Source organism: Macrobrachium rosenbergii, chromosome 21 (assembly GCF_040412425.1).
Source record: "Macrobrachium rosenbergii isolate ZJJX-2024 chromosome 21, ASM4041242v1, whole genome shotgun sequence".
Lineage (NCBI taxonomy): Eukaryota > Metazoa > Arthropoda > Malacostraca > Decapoda > Palaemonidae > Macrobrachium > Macrobrachium rosenbergii.
Window position 1 is genome coordinate 3,174,783 of NC_089761.1, and position 19,568 is coordinate 3,194,350.

Genomic DNA, 19,568 nt, shown 5'->3' on the forward strand with positions numbered 1-19,568 from the left:
TTCTGGGCAGATCTCGCCACTTTGAACTTCACTGGTAACAGCTGAACCTCTTGGTAACCATTGCTTTGATTGAATTTTACTTTCTGGGTCATATTGATGGATCCAAGTTTCATCTCCAGTAACAACTGGTCAAAAACTTGATTCATTTGATTTAATCTTCGTTAAAACTGCAAGAGAAAGTTCAGCTTCTTTGATGCAGTTGGTTCGCGCAACGCTTTTGGGACCCAACGTGCTGAAAGTTTACTCAAACCAAGATTTTCATTTAAAATTGAAAAATGCGGAACCATGGGAGATCCCAGTTTCATTAGCTATCATATCGATAGTAATCCGACGATCTTCATCCACTAGATTCTGCACCAAAGCCAAATTCTTTCATTTTTTGCAGTCGATGGTCTTCCCTCTCTTGCAGTTGTCTTTGAGGTCCTCCCGACCATCCTAAATCGCTTTATCCAATCATAAACAACTGATTTAGATAGAGAAGAATCCCATAAACTTGTTGCAAAACTTCAATTTTTTCCTGGTTTCCAATCAAGCTTGGTCAGGAACTTGATGTTAGCTCATCTCAAAATTTTTATTTTCCATGGGTTCAAGAAGTTACTTTTCTGAAGCAGATGTTAACACCAGGGTAGCAAGAGGATGACTGAGGTAACAAGTCTATATGGATCACTACATCACAGATAATTGTTTACTAAGTATTTGGGTTGTTTCATTCCTGTGTAAATACATCATTCAACAATTTTTCCTGGAACTTTTTGACTTACTCAGGTATATATATATATATATATATATATATATATATATATATATATATATATATATATATATATATATATATATATATATATATATATATATATATATATATATATGATATATATATATATATATATATATTATTATATATATATATATATATATATATATATATATATATATATATATATATATATATATATATATATATATATATATATATATATATATATATATATATATATATCATATCATATCATATCATATCTGTGTGTGTGTAACTGAATCACGAAAATATGGAACATGATGAATATATAAACATAAAGACAAAATCCATGAAAGAAAGAAACACTGGAGTGCTCCGAGGTCTTTCGACTCTTTCGTCCTTTACTTTGCAGACTGAAGAAATATAAAAGTAAGTTTACAAAGAAAGCTCATATAAATGACAGATGGGGATTACAAAGGAAAAAATATGTACCTGGAATCCAACACAGTTGAAGAATTAGTAGAACTGCCAAAACAGGGTTAAATATTTAAGAGGTTTTACAAAGGATTCGGATCAACCATTCAGAAGCAGGGACAGGACAATTCAAAGATTATACAATAAGGCGACTGACCACCAAAAAATGTTAGTACAACAAAATAATTTTTTTTTGTAAACAATAAAAATTTTTGCAAGATGAACATTTTTACAAATAAAAAATTATATTAAACATACGAATACATAGAAAATATATATAATGTAACTAATTTGTAATTAAGTCAGTGATTTTATGTTTTAGGTAATTCTTGAACATTTTTCTAATATAGGGGGCCAAATAATACATGCTAGGGCTAAGGTTAAAGTTACAGCTGGAAGTAAGCCATATAATAGCGAACTCCAAAAGATTTCTTGAAGGGATATCTTTCCATCTGGCAATCACTGAACTTTTAGTCCAATTTATCCTGTGAGAGATTTCACTTAAATGAATGAATATAGCATTGGATGTTTGTCCAGTTTTGACTGAATATTTATGTTGCTTAATACATACAACTAAATCTTTGCCAGACTGGACAATATAACAAGATGGTAAGTCCAAGCATGGAATTTTATATATTGTTGTTGTTTTCTTGAGGGATATTTTTTGTTAAAATTCCTTTTAGTGTGTTATTATAGGAAAAAACGAGGTTGACATTAAAAGATTTTAACAATGATTTTATGTTTTCAGAACCATTAAAATAAGGCAAGCTAAGAATGTTCTTAAGGGTTCCTTTCTCCATGTTACTTTCACTACAAAACTTTTTGTGGGCTTTATTATAACAAATATATATCAATTATATGTGAAGGATAATATAAATCTGTCCCTATTTTTCTTATGTATTCAATTTCTTGACCCAAATACTGGAGGCTGACAATGAGCAAAGCTCGTAAAAACATAGAAGAAAAAATTTATATTTTGATATTAAGGTGACAGCCTGAATAAAAATGGACATATGTTAAGTTGTTGGTTGGTTTCCTGTAAATACTGAATTTGCATTAAAATAGTTCTCTATGTATTAAAACATCTAAGAAAGGGAGGCAATTATCTTGTTCTGATTCTAAAGTAAACTTAATGGATGGTACCTGATTATTCAAATTAGAGAGTAAATCATTTACATCAATACCAGCCGTCAAAACAGCTAAAATATAGTCAACATATCTATACCACTTTATAAATGATATTAGGTAAATATCGTTTTCCAAAACATTCTATATACAAGTTTGAGAGGAGTGGGAATAAAGAGTTGCCCATTGCCATACCAAATATTTGTCGGTAAAATTCACCATTGAATATAAACTTGCAATCACAAATCCACAGCCTAGTGGGCGAAGTAATATGACTTACAGGTAGAGGTACTTCATGATCAATTAGTTCATTACTAAGATACTCTAAAGAAGAATTTATAGGGACCTTAGGAAAAAGAGAACAAACATCAAAACTAACAAATCTATCAGTGGGGGAAAAAGTGATTTTGTTTAATTTATCAACTAAATCTAGACAATTATATACATGAGAATTGGAGATAGTTCCAAGTAGCGGGGACAAGAGCTTGGTAATGCATTTCGAAAGCTTATATGATATTGAGCCAACAGCACTGATAATAGGCCACACAGGATTATTTTCTTTGTGCGTTTTTACTAATCCATACAAGAAAGGTAATGAGGGAAATTTTACTGATAGCTGACCTATTAGTTCTTTTTTATCTTTAAAGATTTTTTTTCATTGCACTGTTGAAATCTTTTATGACTTGATCAAGGGTGGTCTCAACCTCTGCGTCTCGGGGGGCCAGTTCTGGGTCTCCCACAGATGGCGTGGCAGTTTGATCCACCAGAAGTTCATCCTCTGGAGACGAATGTGGTGAAGAAGAAATGTCGGGTGCCCTAGGCTCACATGATGCTAAAATCAATGCTGTGAAGATTCCTGGATCTCCCGTAGGAGAATCCGTCTCATGATCTGGATCAGACACTACAGTAGGTCCAGTTACAGGGTTCAATTCTAGTGACTCAACATCTGAGATGGACAGAACAGGGCACTGCTCAGAGCTTGGAAGTGGCATTAGCAGAGATTGATGGTCAGGCATGCCTAACAAAGGGTCTGGAAGTGCAATACCTCACAGATGGCATGAGTTGAGTTGAGACAGAGATTCCTGTTTCAGCTGAAGGTCAGAGCCTCTTGGAGATTTTTGATTTGGGGTGTCCACTAGGTGTTGCTTATTTGGGCAGCCCTCCCAATTAGTGGAGTGGCCTGTCACCTGGCATGCTTGACAGCAGTACTGCTTCCCTTTAGTGTCCTTTTGTGCAGTGGGAGGACTTTGTTGGTGGCCATCCTTTTGTGAAGAGGGAGGACTAGGCCTGGAATTGCAACGCTTGTGCCCCTTTTGTTGACTACTTTGGAGGGCAGAAGGTATTTCTTCTTGTTTTGGTGGCACCTTTGTCAAAGTGGCTGTGCTCTTGTTTGGTGATCCTACAGTCGATGCTTCCATTGTGGAGGTAGCATGGCTACATAGTGACGCTGGGGAAGGGTTTCCCCAGAGGAGGTCCCTACCCAACAGGAATTCCTTTCTGGGCCTGATTCCATTCACTAAGGGTGAGGCCACACCAGACGCGGCAAGCATGGAGGTTGCAGGGAAGGGGTTCCCGTGGCAATTTGAAATGTAATGTATCTTATGTGAGTGGCCACACCAGGCCAGCGGGAAGACTCGACCCTCTGCAGTTGCCGCCAAGCGATGTAACATGTTTTAAAATACCGCTGCAGTTCCTGGCGTCTTCACCCAAGACTACACCATTTTCCATCACTTGCCAAAGTGTCACGTATTCAGTCGGTTGCAATTGGACATAATGGCGACAGAAGAATTAATTGGGGAGGTGTTTCGGAGGAGAGCTTTGTGGGATCCCCATGATCCACTGCACAAAAATAACATTGTGTTAAAAAAGGATTGGGAAGATATAAGCAATCAACTGCTTATTGAAGGTAAGTTAAAATGGTGCATGTGCAGTTATATATATATATATATATATATATATATATATATATATATATATATATATATATATATATATATATATATATATATATATATATATATATATATATATATATATATATATATATATATATATATATATATATATATATATATAAAGACAGGGGGGATTTTTTCCATCCATGAAGCTGGAAAGATAACCCGACAAAATCTAAAAAGATGAAGTAAGGACATTTGAAATGAAAAAATTTTATATGTTTTAACAATATATTTCATGCATATAAGGGACAATGAATTTTTATGAACTTTATGTCATATTTGCCACAATTATATTGCCTGGTAAGGCTAAATCATTTTGCCATGGAACTCTTCCAACTCTAGTGAAATAATTCGAGAAGGCTTCCCTGATGTTTAAAGCACTGTTTAGTAGCCGGCCTTGGGGCCTTGTACATGCTACTGCACTCTGTATCATCTCTTCAGTGGAATGTGAGAAACCTGAGTTTGGCCCTTCCTTATCTAAAAGATAATAGTGTAATATGCATACTGCTTTAACAGTCATTACTGTGGAGGTAACATTGTCTCAGTCTGTTTAGATAATAACCTCCATTGATTTGTTAGTACACCAAAACTACATTCTACAGTTCTGCGGGCTCTTGATAGATGGTAATTAAATATTCTCTTTTGGTCATCCAAGTTCCTTTGAGGAAATGGTCTCATAAGGTATAGTAACGAGTGGTATCCTTCGTCAGCTATAATGACATAGGGAACTTTCACATCAGTATCAGGAAGCATAGATGGGTCTGGGATATTAAGTTGTCCAGACTCCAAAAGTCTGTACAAATCAGATGATCTGAAAAGTCCCAAGTCACTCTGCCTACCAACCCCACCAACGCCAATTATAAGAAGTTTGCCACCAGCGTGTGCCAGTGCTTGTAGAGAGATGGAGAAAAATTTTTTATAATTGTAGTATGTCGAACCACTCCTGGCAGGACACTTTATTTCAATATACTCATCAATGCTCCAGTGTTGTTGGGAAAATTCCATTTCTTGTAAAAATTTCCTGTGGTTGCAAGCCAAATTTCCTTAGTTGGATAGGGTAAATAATCATTGTTTAGAGCCTCCCAAATAATATTACAAGTTTCCTTTACAATTCCTGAAATAATGCTTCTGCCACAATGAAAATGCAAAGCCAAAGATCGAAACGATTCACCAGTAGCGAGAAACGTGAAAAGGAGAGAAAAACAAGGAAAGCTATTGTTTTTTATGATGATTAACGTATTGCTAATATTAGCTGGTCATTATGTTTATCATAAAATTATTACTTTATATTTTTTTAAACTTGTATAGGCCTGTGTTACTTTCTGGTTTATTGACATATCTTTTAATGTACCTTTCAGAGATTTCTGCTAAAAGAAAATGGAAAAACCTGAAAGACTATTATAGAAAAGAAATTAAGAAACTGGAAAACCCCAGATCTGGTGATGGAGCTTCTGAAATGGTTCCTAGTACATGGCCCTACTTCACTCAGTTATCATTTTTGAAAGACATTCATCGGCTAGCATCTAGGAGCTCCAATTTGAGCCGGGAAGAAAACACCCAAGTAACTTAAGATGACCAGTCTGTAGCTGGTGATGACACTGAATCGGGTGCAAGTCATGTTTCTCAGTCGTTCATGTCACATACTTCTAGGCCACCATCTCCATCTCTTTCCGATACTAGTTGACAAACAAAACCTTTGTCGTCTAATAAGCGACGAAGACCAAATGTAGATTATGTGGCAAGAAAAAATGAGCAACTCATTGAAACTGAAAAACAGAAGTTAGAATTTTTAAGAAAGGACCAGGAAGAATCTGATAATGAAGATTTGCTTTTCTTCAAAAGTTTGCTACCTTACATGAAGAAACTAAATCCTACAAAGAAGCTCCACATAAGATCATAAATACAAAATCTTTTCTTAAAAGAAATGGAAGAAGTAGAACAGAAAGAGTGGCCCTCAAATGCGACCATCGGCGCCATGCAGTCGACTCCCAATCCCTACATAAACTTACAGGAGATGACTATTTTGCACTCACAAATAAGCCCTGTTCAGCCCCCTTAAACTTATTATCTATACAAATTCTCAGTACAGTATCACCAGTTTATGAAGTTTTTGTGATACTTTGTACCTGTTTCATTAATATTAACAATGAATGAATAAGCAAAATTATTTTTCCTTGTGTAGGGCTATGTTACTTTCTTTTAGCTACTTTTTAAATAAATTTGGTAACTGTTTTATTTCAGCACAATGCAACCAATTATTAATTTGGTTCTATATTATTTGCAATTAATTCAGATTCCTTTATTTTTTCTAAGTACCTTTCTCTCAGGAAATAACCTTATTTGTAGTAGTTTTGTAATAATAAAATCTTCAAATCCCTATTTCTTTTTCACTTACCTTACTAGTCTCTCTTCGGGAGAAATGGGTTGCCTATAGTTCGTCGTTTGTTTCGTGAGCCTGACTTCTAGTATTGCAAGCAAAGATTCAAAAGATCATTGGGTCATACGTAACTATTCATAAAATTTGTCTTTGTATAAACAAGACTGGCAATACAAATTGTAAAATCCGCCTCTTTCCCTTCTCTGTTTGAGGAAATCGTGAGTCCACACTCTTTTGTATAGTCTATCATCAAGTTTAGCACTTAGGTTTTCGATTAAAAGCAATTGCCTACCCAAACGCGATAATGACATGCTTGCACAGAAGGATAGCTTCAACTTCTGAGAGTGATGCATGGGAGAGTGGTGTTTCCGGTTTGGCCATGTGTCGTTTTGACTCTGCTCTCCCGCCCAAGTTGGGCCTCTACCTGAACGCTTGCTGCATCCGGTGTGGCCATACCCTAAGCCAAGGCGGTGAGGTAGCATGCCCCAAGGTGTTGTGGCCTGGTGCTTGACTGTGGGAATGGTTTTGGTGAGGCCCTCTACCCATTTCATCTCCCACAAAGTTTGTTCATCAACCGTGGCACTGGATGGCACTTGGGGCCTGTCAATCAGACTAATGTCGGCTGCAGTGTCTACCGTAACCAGTAGGGCCATGGGCAGGCTAGAGCCATTAAGGGGTGTCACCGAGATGAACTGGGGATCCAACTTCTTGGGATGCAGTATTTTCTGCGGCCTGGGTGAGGAGAACTTAATAAAGTTGATGAACTTGGTGGCTGGGACATGATTTAGGCAGGCCAGATATCCAGCACTATAATGGTCACCAGCGCCATAGGATCAACAAGGGCCCTTTGTGGGGGCTCAGTTACTTGCGGTGACTATTGGTGGAGAGGGCTGAGTAGAAGTGGATAGAGAGGATTTCTGGTTATTGGTAGAAGGCAGCTTATTGGTGCCCAACTTGTAGCAGCAGTCAGATTCAGTGTGCCCCACCTTCTTACAGTGGGTGCATTTAGGCTTGCTAGGTAGTCTGTTCTTCGGGCGAGTCGAGCCTGAGTAGTACCCAGGTGGCACTATGTGCCATTGAGATGTGCTATGGGATTGGTTGTAGGTTTCCCAGGAGTCGGCCATAGGCAGAATTCTATAAGTGCTGTGGGCTGCTTGTCATTGAAATACATGTCATGGGGCCCAGGGACACATTGGAAAAGATCCTCCAGCATGGTCCTATTGAATAGGTCCTCGAATGTAGTGCATGACAGGGAGTCGAACCAGTGTGTACCAGACCGGGTCTTGTGACAGGCCCATTTGGTCCAGGACCAGCTGACTTCCTTGGCAAGACCTCAAAACCGCTGTCTCCATTTCTCCAGGATTGTTTCGTAGGCTTTTGTTATGACCCTACGAACTTCTTCCATGTCATCTCTTTGACTCTTCTCCAGTGAGCGGAGGGCTGCCTTAGCTTTGCCTTCCATGTGCTTTGCAAGCACTAAGGCCCTCTCTACCTCGGTGGTGTTGTAGTTTTCAAAGAGAGTCTCGATTTCCTCCAACCATGCTGCTGGCTCTTCCCCAGTCCACTTGGGGACTAGGGAACTAATGCTTGAGATCGGAGCATTTGGTGCAGAAGGTGTGGGGTTGGAGGCTTATTGGGTAACCATAGCTTCAGCACTTACCTTTCTTGCCTTCTCCAGCTTGAGCTGCTTTCCCCGAGGGCTAATTCATGCTGTCTCTTCTTCTCTTCTCTTGCATCTTCCAGCTGTCTCTGTTCTTTGTCATACTTCCTCTGTTCCTCAGCATACTTCCTCTGTTCTTCTCTTTCTTTCCGCTGTTCCGCTCTTTCTTCCCTCTCTTGCTTGACCAAGTCATCCAGCTGTTTTTTCACCCACTTGGTGAGATCCTGTCCCATGAGCCCTGTCTCCTTCCCCAGATCCATGAAGGTTCTGTATAATGTTCTGTTGCCATGGTTCTGGTAGGTTAGGATGGGTAAGAACGTCTGCCTTGGATGACTGGAGTGACTTATGACTTGGGGAAGCATCCCTCAGATTTGGGTGGCACTTCAGTGGTGTGGCACCTTTTCAGTAAGGTGGCACTGTAGCTGAGCGTGTCATGCAAAGGTCACATTTATGGCACTCTGTATCTCGAGGTACAGGCGTGGCTTAGTCACAGAGAATTATGTCTTTGGTGGCACTGTGGTGCCAGTATGTTCTTAGGAATCAACACCCTCTTGGAGTACAACTAATTGTACTAAGGGGAAATGCACTCTGCCCAAGTAGAGCGTAATTAATAAGTAGGAGGAAAAGGAAAGGTAAGAGGAAACAGATAGGTAAGCACTTCAGTTGGTTTGACAGTGCCTCAGGTTGGTGGCACTGTGGAAACGAAGAATCAATTTTGGCTGCTTTGGCACTCATGGGAGACTAGTTCCTATAGCCTCCTCGCACTAACTTGGCGGAGAAGCCCCGCCCACCATTGTAACTGCATAGATTGCAGGATTCGTCAGTATTGTATCTATTTCGAATTTAATCATTAACAAGCATACAAAATATAGCATATCATTACAAAATCTTGATGCAATATATAAATTTCTATTCTTTCTGCATAAGTGCTGTCACTGAAATACTTGTCATTGTATAAAAACAAACGAAAAAAAACGAGTGCAACTGTATGCAAAGAAAGGGGAGGCGTGCTGGTTAATGGTTTTGGCGACAACACAAATAATTATTTTTACTGATTAACTAATCTTTAATTTGTATTTGAATTTATGTTTGGGTTTAATCATAAGAGTTATACTATTGAGTTTAAGGGGATCTAAAATTAATTTCCTATAGGACTACGTAAATTTTATGCTATTTTCGAGATAACTGAAGGGGAATATAAAACCTATATGGGTAATAATCATACTGAATCGGGAAATATATGTCGAAAAATTATATGTATGTATCTTTCCTATATGCCAAGAAACATGTATTAAATTGACATAACGTTAAAGTTATAATTTAAAAGTGAATATTAGCAAACGAAAGCAATTAACCACATATGGGCCTATAGCCCACAGCTTCATTTACAATACGACTGCATAAATTCATAAAAAAACCTCATAATATAATTGCTTACATGTATAGTCGCATAAAACAAAGGGTAAATAGAGAAGAGATATAATTTTGTGGTTTATACAATTATTGGAACTAGACCCATATGAGGCTACCAATCGGCTCCGCCAGATTCAACCATTTAACCCAGGAATTTTAATAAACAGCCTAACCGATCTGTGAACAGCAACTATCCCCAAGTATTCTAAATTCTAGCGATGATTTCTGAGTTTGACTACATATGGAATAAGCACTCTAGTTCAGCTCTGTGATAAAATCCTATACTGGTACTCAATGTTGCCATTGAATAAACAAAAAATAAGATAAAAATAAAATACAAAAAATAAAACAAAACGGATGGAAGAAAATACCTCGTTTTAGGCCAGTTTTCTTTTTTTTTTTTTTTACTTTATTTGTTAGGGGATATCTAACACTTTTCTGAAGGTTCACCCAACTTTGTTGAACTGGATCAAACCTTCCATTCCTAACCAACCATCTTCGGACACGTGTGGCCCTTAACAACTGGATTGGAACTGGAGAGCTGGGGAAAATTATTAATAGACCTACTAAGGGTAATGCTTACCTGATCTTCCTCCTCCGATCGCTCATTACGAATATAAGTATAAAGAGACACCTTTACTTTGTGTTAGATTACGCAGGAAATTAAATAGGTAAATATATGAAGGTATGTAAGTATTTACCTTCAAATGGGATGAAAAATATCAGAAATTTGTTGACGTCAATCAGCTGATGAGGTGACAAGTGTAAGATTCCATATCCCGCCAAAACAATGGCTGTTCCATTAACCAGCACGCCTCCCCTTTCTTTGCATACAGTTACACTCGTTTTTTTTTTTCTTTTTTTATACAATCACAAGTCTTTCAGCGACAGCAACTGTGCAGAAAGAATAGAAAATTATATATTATATCAAGATTTTGTAATGATATGCCATATTTTGTATGCTTGTTATTGAATAAATTCGAAATAGATACAATACTGACGAACCCTGCAATCCATGCAGTTATAGTGGTGGGCGGGGCTTCTCCGCCAGGTTAGTGCGAGGAGGCTATAGTACTGGCTGCTCTTTCCTTTCATGTGAAGAGAGGAAGGCTTTTACGCTTTAGTCTGGATAAATAGACCCCACTCGTGGTGGACAGTTGTCAATAACTTAACTCATCCTCAACTACTTGTGGGACAGAGGTATTTTTTTTCCTATGTCAGCCCGTTCCTTCTCTGGAAATGGTGCACATACACTCTCAGCTACTTAAACTCTTAAGAAAGTGAAGGCTAGAGAAAAGAAAAGAAAATGAAGCAAGTAGTAACACAGTGCATAAGCAAGGTTTGCACTGCGTGAGAAACGAGAGGAAAAGAAGGAAAATTTAAATGAGTACTAGCAGGTTTTCTTATCTTGAATACTCTGATTAATTTGGCTGTGTTAGATAATGGGTTATCTGTCAATATTAGCATGCCCTATTACACCATGCTCTTATTAATTCTTGGTAATATTTTTTTTATTTGTGTACAGTCAGCCAAAGAAAAATTGGCGTAGTTTCTTTATTCATCGTTCGTTATGGAAATATTGCTATATGCAGGTGCCAGCTTATTTGCTTTTCAATCGTGTTAGCCTAAGAAGCATTTGGAATTTGGCTTTGCTTCTGCTCGAGTCTTGACGTTGATCCAACGTATCGTACAGCACTAGCATGTCGTCATTCGTCACCTAAAGCCAATAAATAATACATTAAGCCTGTCAATATGTTTTAATAACAGTGTAATTCAACTAATTTTGTCCTTTGATCAATAAAATAATTGGCATGGCACATTTAGTAGGCCTAAATTTGACCTTTGATTCTGACACCTGATTATCCTACAGTAAGTCTATTTTCAGTAGTAAGTCTCTTGGATGCGTCATGTGACTGAATATTTAAATCGACAATTAATATGTATATTAATCTGCTTTAGTTGGTTATTCCCATTACTCTTTTTTATTGGTCATGTTCTCCTTTTGTCTTATCCTTTTCACTACTGTTTAACATAATTTACTCAGACCTAGCTATCTCATGTCAAAAAGCAATCATAAGAAACAAAACGAATACAACTTAGTCTTTTTTTTTAATCTAATTCCTTGCATGTCATCCTGTTTCATCCACACACGCTGGAAAGCTGTGGGAATCAAAGCTGACGAATACATTAGGACAAGAGGGTTCCTTTCATCAAAGCATTCTTGGGTCAATCTTGATTTAGCTGGTATTCATTTCTTCTAAATAGAAATCAATTAGAATCAGTTTCACACGTATGCCTAGACCTACTGCCATGAGCATACTATACGTAGCTGAAAGGACAGGAAATATGAAAGGTAACTTTCTCATTTAAGTCTATTTCCAGATTTATTATAACAACTAATATATATATATATATATATATATATATATATATATATATATATATATATATATATATATATATATATATATATATATATATATATATACATAGATACATAAATACATGCATAAAAAAAGTAGAAATCCATGAAGCCAGAATGAAGTCAAATACGGAGTAAGGCCCTTAACAAAGAGGTGAAAATAAATATATCCATATTAGCAGGCAATATATATATATATATATATATATATATATATATATATATATATATATATATATATATATATATATATATATATATATATATATATATATATATATATACATATATTTATAAATATTACTGCTGTTCGCCCTCGATGTATTTAGGTGGTAGGAATATTAGTCAGATTGACCTCGACAGAGAACATCTCTGCCCCGCCAGTAGGCTAGACAATTCAAAATAACGATCACCGCAGTAGACAGATGGCGCCGCATAGGCTGGGCAGTTTTAAAACAAAATATACTAGGCATTAGGGACCTAAGCCTCAGAGAGGGGTTTACACTCAATGACCCCTAGTTATGGTGGCCTTAAGCTATTTATCTATGCATTCGGCAATGCCTTTGTCAAGGTCGGATTGCCCGGGCGGTATGTCAAGAGGCTACCTCATCTGGCGGAACGGCTAAGGTCAGTCAGAGAGAGTAAAGCTGTCACTGAACCAGGTGCACGCGAGAGCGCGTTTAACGCTATTCTTTGTTCTTTATTACTTTTACTCCTACGCCTATCTTAATTAGTGAATTGGGAAGACTGCCAGAATACGACTCCTGAGGTACCTCGCTTGCGCAGCGACTGACGCTCACGGTAAGTCCGATTTTTGTTGAAGCTTCATCGATTGACTAGTACTTTTCTGTATTTCACATTTTCTTTGTTTTCTTCCTTCAGCCACCACTTACGGTACATGTGTTTACGAAGTCTAGATTAAGCCAAAGCATTATATTGTTAGTTTCAACCCCGTTATTCCAGTAAAATACCTAGGTTAGGGTAAGCAGGCAGTTTTAAGTCTCGATGCTTTTGTATGTCTCGCGTTCGATGTTGGGAAGAACTGTTGCGTTTGAAATCTAAAATTCATCTCAAATATTCTTGTTAAGGTTAATTACCCTTAACTGGCGACCTTTGGCTAATTAATGACTGTCTTTGAGGTTAACTTTTGGCTTCAAGTGGCAGATTACGTGTATTCTTGGTCTGCAGGGCCGTAAAAATTACGTAAATTGAATAATACATGATCAGCCAAGACACACACGTAACAGTGGCGACCTTGCGTAGGATCTAAAGTAAATTTTAGAGAAAGAATCTGGAGAAAAGGAAATTAAATTACATTAATCCCAAAAGATAAAAGTCAGATATTGAATTCCATTTCACTCTTCCAAACAAAGAACCAGGCATAATAATAAGCAGTAAAGAGAATAGTTATAATAACAGGTAGTGAGAATTAGCGTAAGTAGGAAAGGGTGCGTCGAGAACAGAGCGAGTCACATTTGTAACGGTTAAGACAAGGGCATTTTACTGCGTTTGGCGTTCGAGAAGTCGTTCAAGTAACGAATCCTAAGGCCGAGAAAAAAGCGGAGCCCATTTCATATACACAAAGTAATTTAGTAATCGCGTCGGCAATTCCGATCGTTATTGTTCATATAGCGGAATCAGGTAAAACCGTGTCAGTAAAATAGCAAACGAACGGAAATAGTAATTTTACAATAAAATGTACCGTTAGCAACGTAAATTCACGCTGGTAGGCCAGCAGTTTTTTCATTCTTTTGTTTAATGTCCGGGTGAGAAGAACGATAACAAAAGACACAAAGTTGTTTGGTAATTTAGTTTTCCATCCGTAATGTAAAACGCTATGCATGATTGGTATATTTAAAGTAAAATCTGGATACCTGCATTTGTTTCGTTCGTTGTTTGAATTTGTGCTAAAGAAAATACCCGCCACAAGTTGTTGTTTTGAAATTTAGGCCTAACGGACCTTTTGGCCGCCATTTGAAGACCCGTGTTATTGTCATCCGCTGTTATTGTGACCAGACTCTGCTCCCGCCACTCTTGGGTAATTTTTTTTTCTTTTTCGTAGTAGACCCACCTCCTAATATCTTAGCTAGACAGACTTCGATAGACAAAACCAAAAGATAATTTAGGCAGGAAAGATAGGCCTTAGTTAGAGTAATACCATAACAAGTTCCTATACAAATACATGCTGTAAAAATCATATAAAAGAATTTAAAATTGTACGCTAAAACTCTTGTGACGTCGGCTCCCAGGAAAATTAAGATAATAGAGCAATCCCTAAGGAAGCCAAGACGATGTATATCTATCTGATTTTATTAAGATCCATGCCATTGTGCATTTATAAGATCTTTGTTTTTACATGTTCTCAAGCAGCAAGAAATTAGCTGATTGAAAATCTCTCTCTCTCTCTCTCTCTCTCTCTCTCTCTCTCTCTCTCTCTCTCTCTCTCTCTCTCATTCAAGTAGTAGCATTCCTAACCTATGTACGTGACCCTTCAAAGAAAGAATGGCCGACACTAGGCAAATTAATTCAAAATACAGTAAACCAAATAAAAGAAACACCTCTGTCCCACAATAGATGAGGACAAGTTAAGAGTAATTACAGTACAGTGATAAACTGTCAGTCACGAGTGAGGCCTGCTATCCAGACCGAAGCAAACAGTAGTTTTTCACCTCTGAAAGAAGAAGGGGTTAGCACTGGGTACTGGGACCAGCCACTCATGAGGATCTTTAAGAAAGGAAAAAAACCCAAATTCACTTTATTCCACAGTGCCAATAATTTGCTGCACTGTCATCACTTGAATAGCTTACTTCTCTCACTCTCTCTCTCTCTCTCTCTTTTACCTTCCCTTTCTCTCTCATTTGATGGTTACACTCTGCAGGGGGTGTAGAGTGCCTTTCCTCCCATATAGCCTAGTTGGACTCCAGTAGAGGGTCCCTAGGAACACATTGGCACCATAAGTGCCACTAACCAAGCATATAGAAAAATAAATAAATGAAAACAAAAAGGGAACACAGATAAGAAAGTTCTTCTGGGACCTAACCTGCACCAGTGCCTAGGGATACTGAGTGCCACCAGTGTGACCTGTACCCGGCACACCCAAACTACAGTGCCACCTTTTGAAAGGGTGCCACGTCATTTGAAGAGACACTTCCTCGCTGCCCAAGCACGCCCAGTCGACCCGGTTAGACGCCCTTCCCACCAGAACCATGGCAGCAGAGCATTATAAAACCTTCCTGGGCTGGGGACGGCAGCAGGTCTCACCGCTCGGAACTTACCACCTGGGTTAAGGAGCAAGTGGACGACTCTGGCTGCGGGAGAAGGAAGAAAGACTCGAGCAGAGGAAGTATGAAGCCGAGCAGAGGGATGTATGAAGCCGAGCAGAGGAAGTATGAAGAAGAACGAAGGGCAGTATGAAGAGGAGCAAAGGCAAGAAGAAGAGGAAAGAGAAGAAAGAAGAAGACAGCTGAGTTAGCCTGCAAGGAGAAAGAGCTCGAGCTGGAAAGAGCGAAATGGAGAATGCCGGCTATGGCTCGACAGCAAGCCTCCAGTCCTACACCTGCTGCATCAAACGCTCCACCACGAGCATCAATTCCCTAGTCCCCAAGTGGACTGAGGACGAGCCAGAAGCATGGCTGGAGGAGATCGAGGCTCTTTTTCGATAACTACAGCACCATGGAGACGGAGAGCCTTAATACTAGCCAAGCATATGGAGGAAAAGCCAAGGCAGCGCACTCACTGGAGAAGAGCCAGAGAGGTAACATGGCGGAAGTTCGTAGAGTCATTACAAAGCGCCTACGAGATAACCCCAGAAAAATGGAGACAACGGTTCCGGTGGTCTTGCCAAGGAAGTCGGCTGGTCTTGGACGGAATGGGCATGTCACAAAACCCAGTCCGGTACGCTGGTTCGACTCCTTGGCCTGCACGACGTTTGAGGATCTTTTCAATCGACCATGCTAGAAGACCTTTTCCAATGTGTGCCTTGGCCCTTGCTGTATATCTTAACAATAAACAGCCCTCCACACTTATGGAAGCTTGTCGCATGGCTGATTCGTGGGAAACCTTCAATCAGTCGCATAGCACCTCTCAGAAGCGAATCATCCCCCAGGCCTACCTCTCTTGAACTCCACTCGCCAAGAATGGACTGCCTAGCAAGACCCTGTGCAACTATTGCAAGAAGGGGGCCACGCTGAGCTGAGTGCCGATACAAACTCGGCACCAATAAGCAGCCTAACCCTACCAGCCAGAACTCTGCTCCCGATTCATCCGCTCAGCCCTCTCCTCCAATAGTTACTGCAGGCCACCGAGCCCATCCAAAAGGCCTGTGCAAATCCTTTGGGGCTGCTAGCCACTACAATGCTGGATCTCCGGCCTGTCCACATCATGTCCCCACCACCAAATTTGTCAACCTAATCAGCACTTCATTTTCTGCTGCTGGTCCGCACCGGGATCCTTTACCCCGAGAGACTGGGAACCCAGTTCATCTCGGTGGCCCTCTTCAGAGCACTAGCCTGCCAGTGACCCTTCCGGTCACCATAGACACTGCGGCAGACATTAGCCTGATCACTAGGGCCTGGTGCCAGCCGGTGCCATGGTTGACGAAGAAACCCGGTGGGAAATGAAGTGATAGAGGGCCAAACCATTACCGTTCCTACTGTCCAACTCCAGGTTAGACACCTTGGGGCACGATACCCCACCGCCTTGGCGTGGTAGGTGGAATTCGGCCCGGAGGGCTCTTCTTGTTGGGTCGGGATCTTCTCTGCAGAAGCCCGTCAACGCCACTCCGCAGAGCCGCGCTACCTCCTCCACGGAGGCCCCATCTAACACTCAAATAATGACAAACCTCCACCTTCCGCCCACCAAAGTGGTCCGCGGAAGGGGCACAACCCAAACTATTTCAGGCCTAGCCTCTCCAATCGCGAAGGGCTGGCCCACCAAGAGGTCCTCCTCCGCGAAGAGAGATTCAGGAGGAGCAGTACCGCCACAGGACGTGCAAGCGGGCAGACCACACCACAAAGTGGGAGGGCTGCCCAACCAAGCACCGCCCAGCGGACGCCCCCGAACAAAACTCACTGAGAGGCTATGATCTCCCACTGGGGCAGGAATCTCTGCCGCAGCCAAACACAAGTCGTCCGCGAGGTATTGCACCTCCGGACCCCTTTGTCAGGCATGCCTGACCTCAACTGCTGCCAGTGCTGGATGAATGCCCATTGGCTTACCATCCGCCACGGACTATAGTAGATATGTCGACGTTACCTTTTGCTGTTTAGAAATAAAGATCAAGCTGATAAATCCTCGAATATGCTAACAATATGCATACAAATCATTAAGTTTACGACTGAGTACGAAAATGAAAACAAACTCCTTTCCTAGATGTAATGGTTTTAGACATGATGATCATTTTAATACTACGGTTTTTAGAAAGAAAACTTTTACTGGCCTGGGACCTAACTTTTATAGTCATTGTTTTTATAATTTTAAACTGAATTTTTATCTACCCTCTTCCACAGGGCTTTCAGTAGTAAATCATCCGACTGGAACAATTTCCATAACGAAATCCTCTACCTCCATCAGTACTTTATTGACAACTGCTTTCCATCCAAACTGTTTCATAAACATCTCTACAAATTTCTAAATAATATTTTCCATCCAAATGTGAAATACCAACCGTACCTAAATTACGACTATATGCAAGCGTCCCGCTCATCCATGATGAAAATTTCTATCGAGAATTACGGCAGATAATAAACAGTTTTTTACCAGCAATTGACCTAAAGCTAATACCTTTAATCCATTGACAATTAGGTCCTTATTCAAACACAAAGAGAGTCTTCTTCCTTTGATGACCTTGTCATTTACCATTTAATTGCCCCCAGATGTAACCTGGGAAATATGTCGGCTCCACCTAAGGTTGTTAAAAGTGAGATTGAGCCACATCGAGGCGTGAGTTACAGAACGGGTGTTAAATTATCTAATCCAGAATTCTCTTGCATACGTGAACATGCAAAGAAATGCAAAGTCGATATTAACTACAAAGATTTTAAAATCATAGGCCGAACTCCCAACGACCAACAACTAGCAATTTTAGAATCACTTTTTATTAAACAACTTGTCCCCCAACTAAATACTCAGACCACCTCAACACCTCTATACCTCTCGTGAGTTCACGTCGAAGCTGAACCTGACCCGGACTGTCACTCGGTCTGTGCCTTCAGCACTGCTTGGTAAATAAACACTCTTCCTTTTTAATATACTGATACTTTTATGTTATAATTTTATGTTATGTTATTCCGAGTCTGTTTTTTTTAATATATGTTTCTTTTATTATATAGCTTTGAAAATGGGACTGAACGTCTTGAAACGTCAGCAGCTAAATAAAGCACCTAGAAAGGAATAAAGAAGTGTCCTTCTCTGTTTTGTAATTGTATTTTATATATATATATAGCATATATATATAGAAATATATATATATATATATATATGCTATATATATATATATATATATATATATATATATATATATATATATATATATAATATATATATTCTTTATATATATATTATCTTTTGTAGTTTTTTTTTTGAGTTTCCAATGTTTTCTGTAAAATTTAACAAATAGAATCGTTCAACTACCATCAACTTTATATTGAAATAATAATATAAGGACTATGTTTATGTGATACTGTTAGTGATAGCTGTCTCCTATTGTTGCCGAAATGTGGAAATGTGGCCTCTTCCGGTGTGGAAGTTTTGATGCAGAAGTGGGGTCATCATTTTACGGTCTGCCACACCAAGTGTGGAAAAAATGTTCACACACTTTTTTTTAGGGGTTTATTGTAGTCAGATATATTAGTCTCTTATATTTTATGACTCATTGTCCTATATTCTGGCCATTTGCATATTTATATATCTGTTTATATAAAAATGACTGAATAAAAAGCCATCAAAGAATGGTTGTTTGCGCCGAATCATGAAGCAGCAGAAGTTTATCAAGCCAGGAATGTTTTGATTGACACATTGAATGCAGACAACATCAGAGTGACAGCAACTTTAGGGTTCCATCTAATTATGGTAGCCTAAATCTATTTCAAATTGCTTTAGTAGATGTAAAAAATTATTGTGATTAACTTAAGGGAAGTTACAGGAAATGATCTTTAGACTGTGAAGGAAGGACAGCTATGGGTTAAATGACTTTAAAATTTAGGCTAGCATGGAAGTCAGTGCAGTGGAAATGTGGCACCACTGCATTATGGCAGTCGTTGTGATACGACGTTTTTTATCACTTCATTTCGTTCACGTCAATTTTGTTATATGGAAAATAGTATGTAATAATATAATATGATGTTCTAAAGATTACAGTGACTGCTTTTAATGCCATTACATAAGATTTATCCCATCTTCGA

General features: G+C 39.0%; 1 protein-coding gene across 1 annotated transcript; it reads left to right on the plus strand.

The window, feature by feature from the left end:
- The first annotated feature begins 4,111 nt into the window (after positions 1-4,111).
- LOC136850210 (uncharacterized) lies at positions 4,112-6,196 on the plus strand. The gene is made up of 3 exons (XM_067123847.1): positions 4,112-4,244; positions 5,655-5,863; positions 6,008-6,196. The coding sequence occupies exons 1-3, from the start codon at positions 4,112-4,114 to the stop codon at positions 6,194-6,196; spliced, it is 531 nt and encodes a 176-aa protein (XP_066979948.1).
- The last annotated feature ends 13,372 nt before the right edge of the window (positions 6,197-19,568 follow it).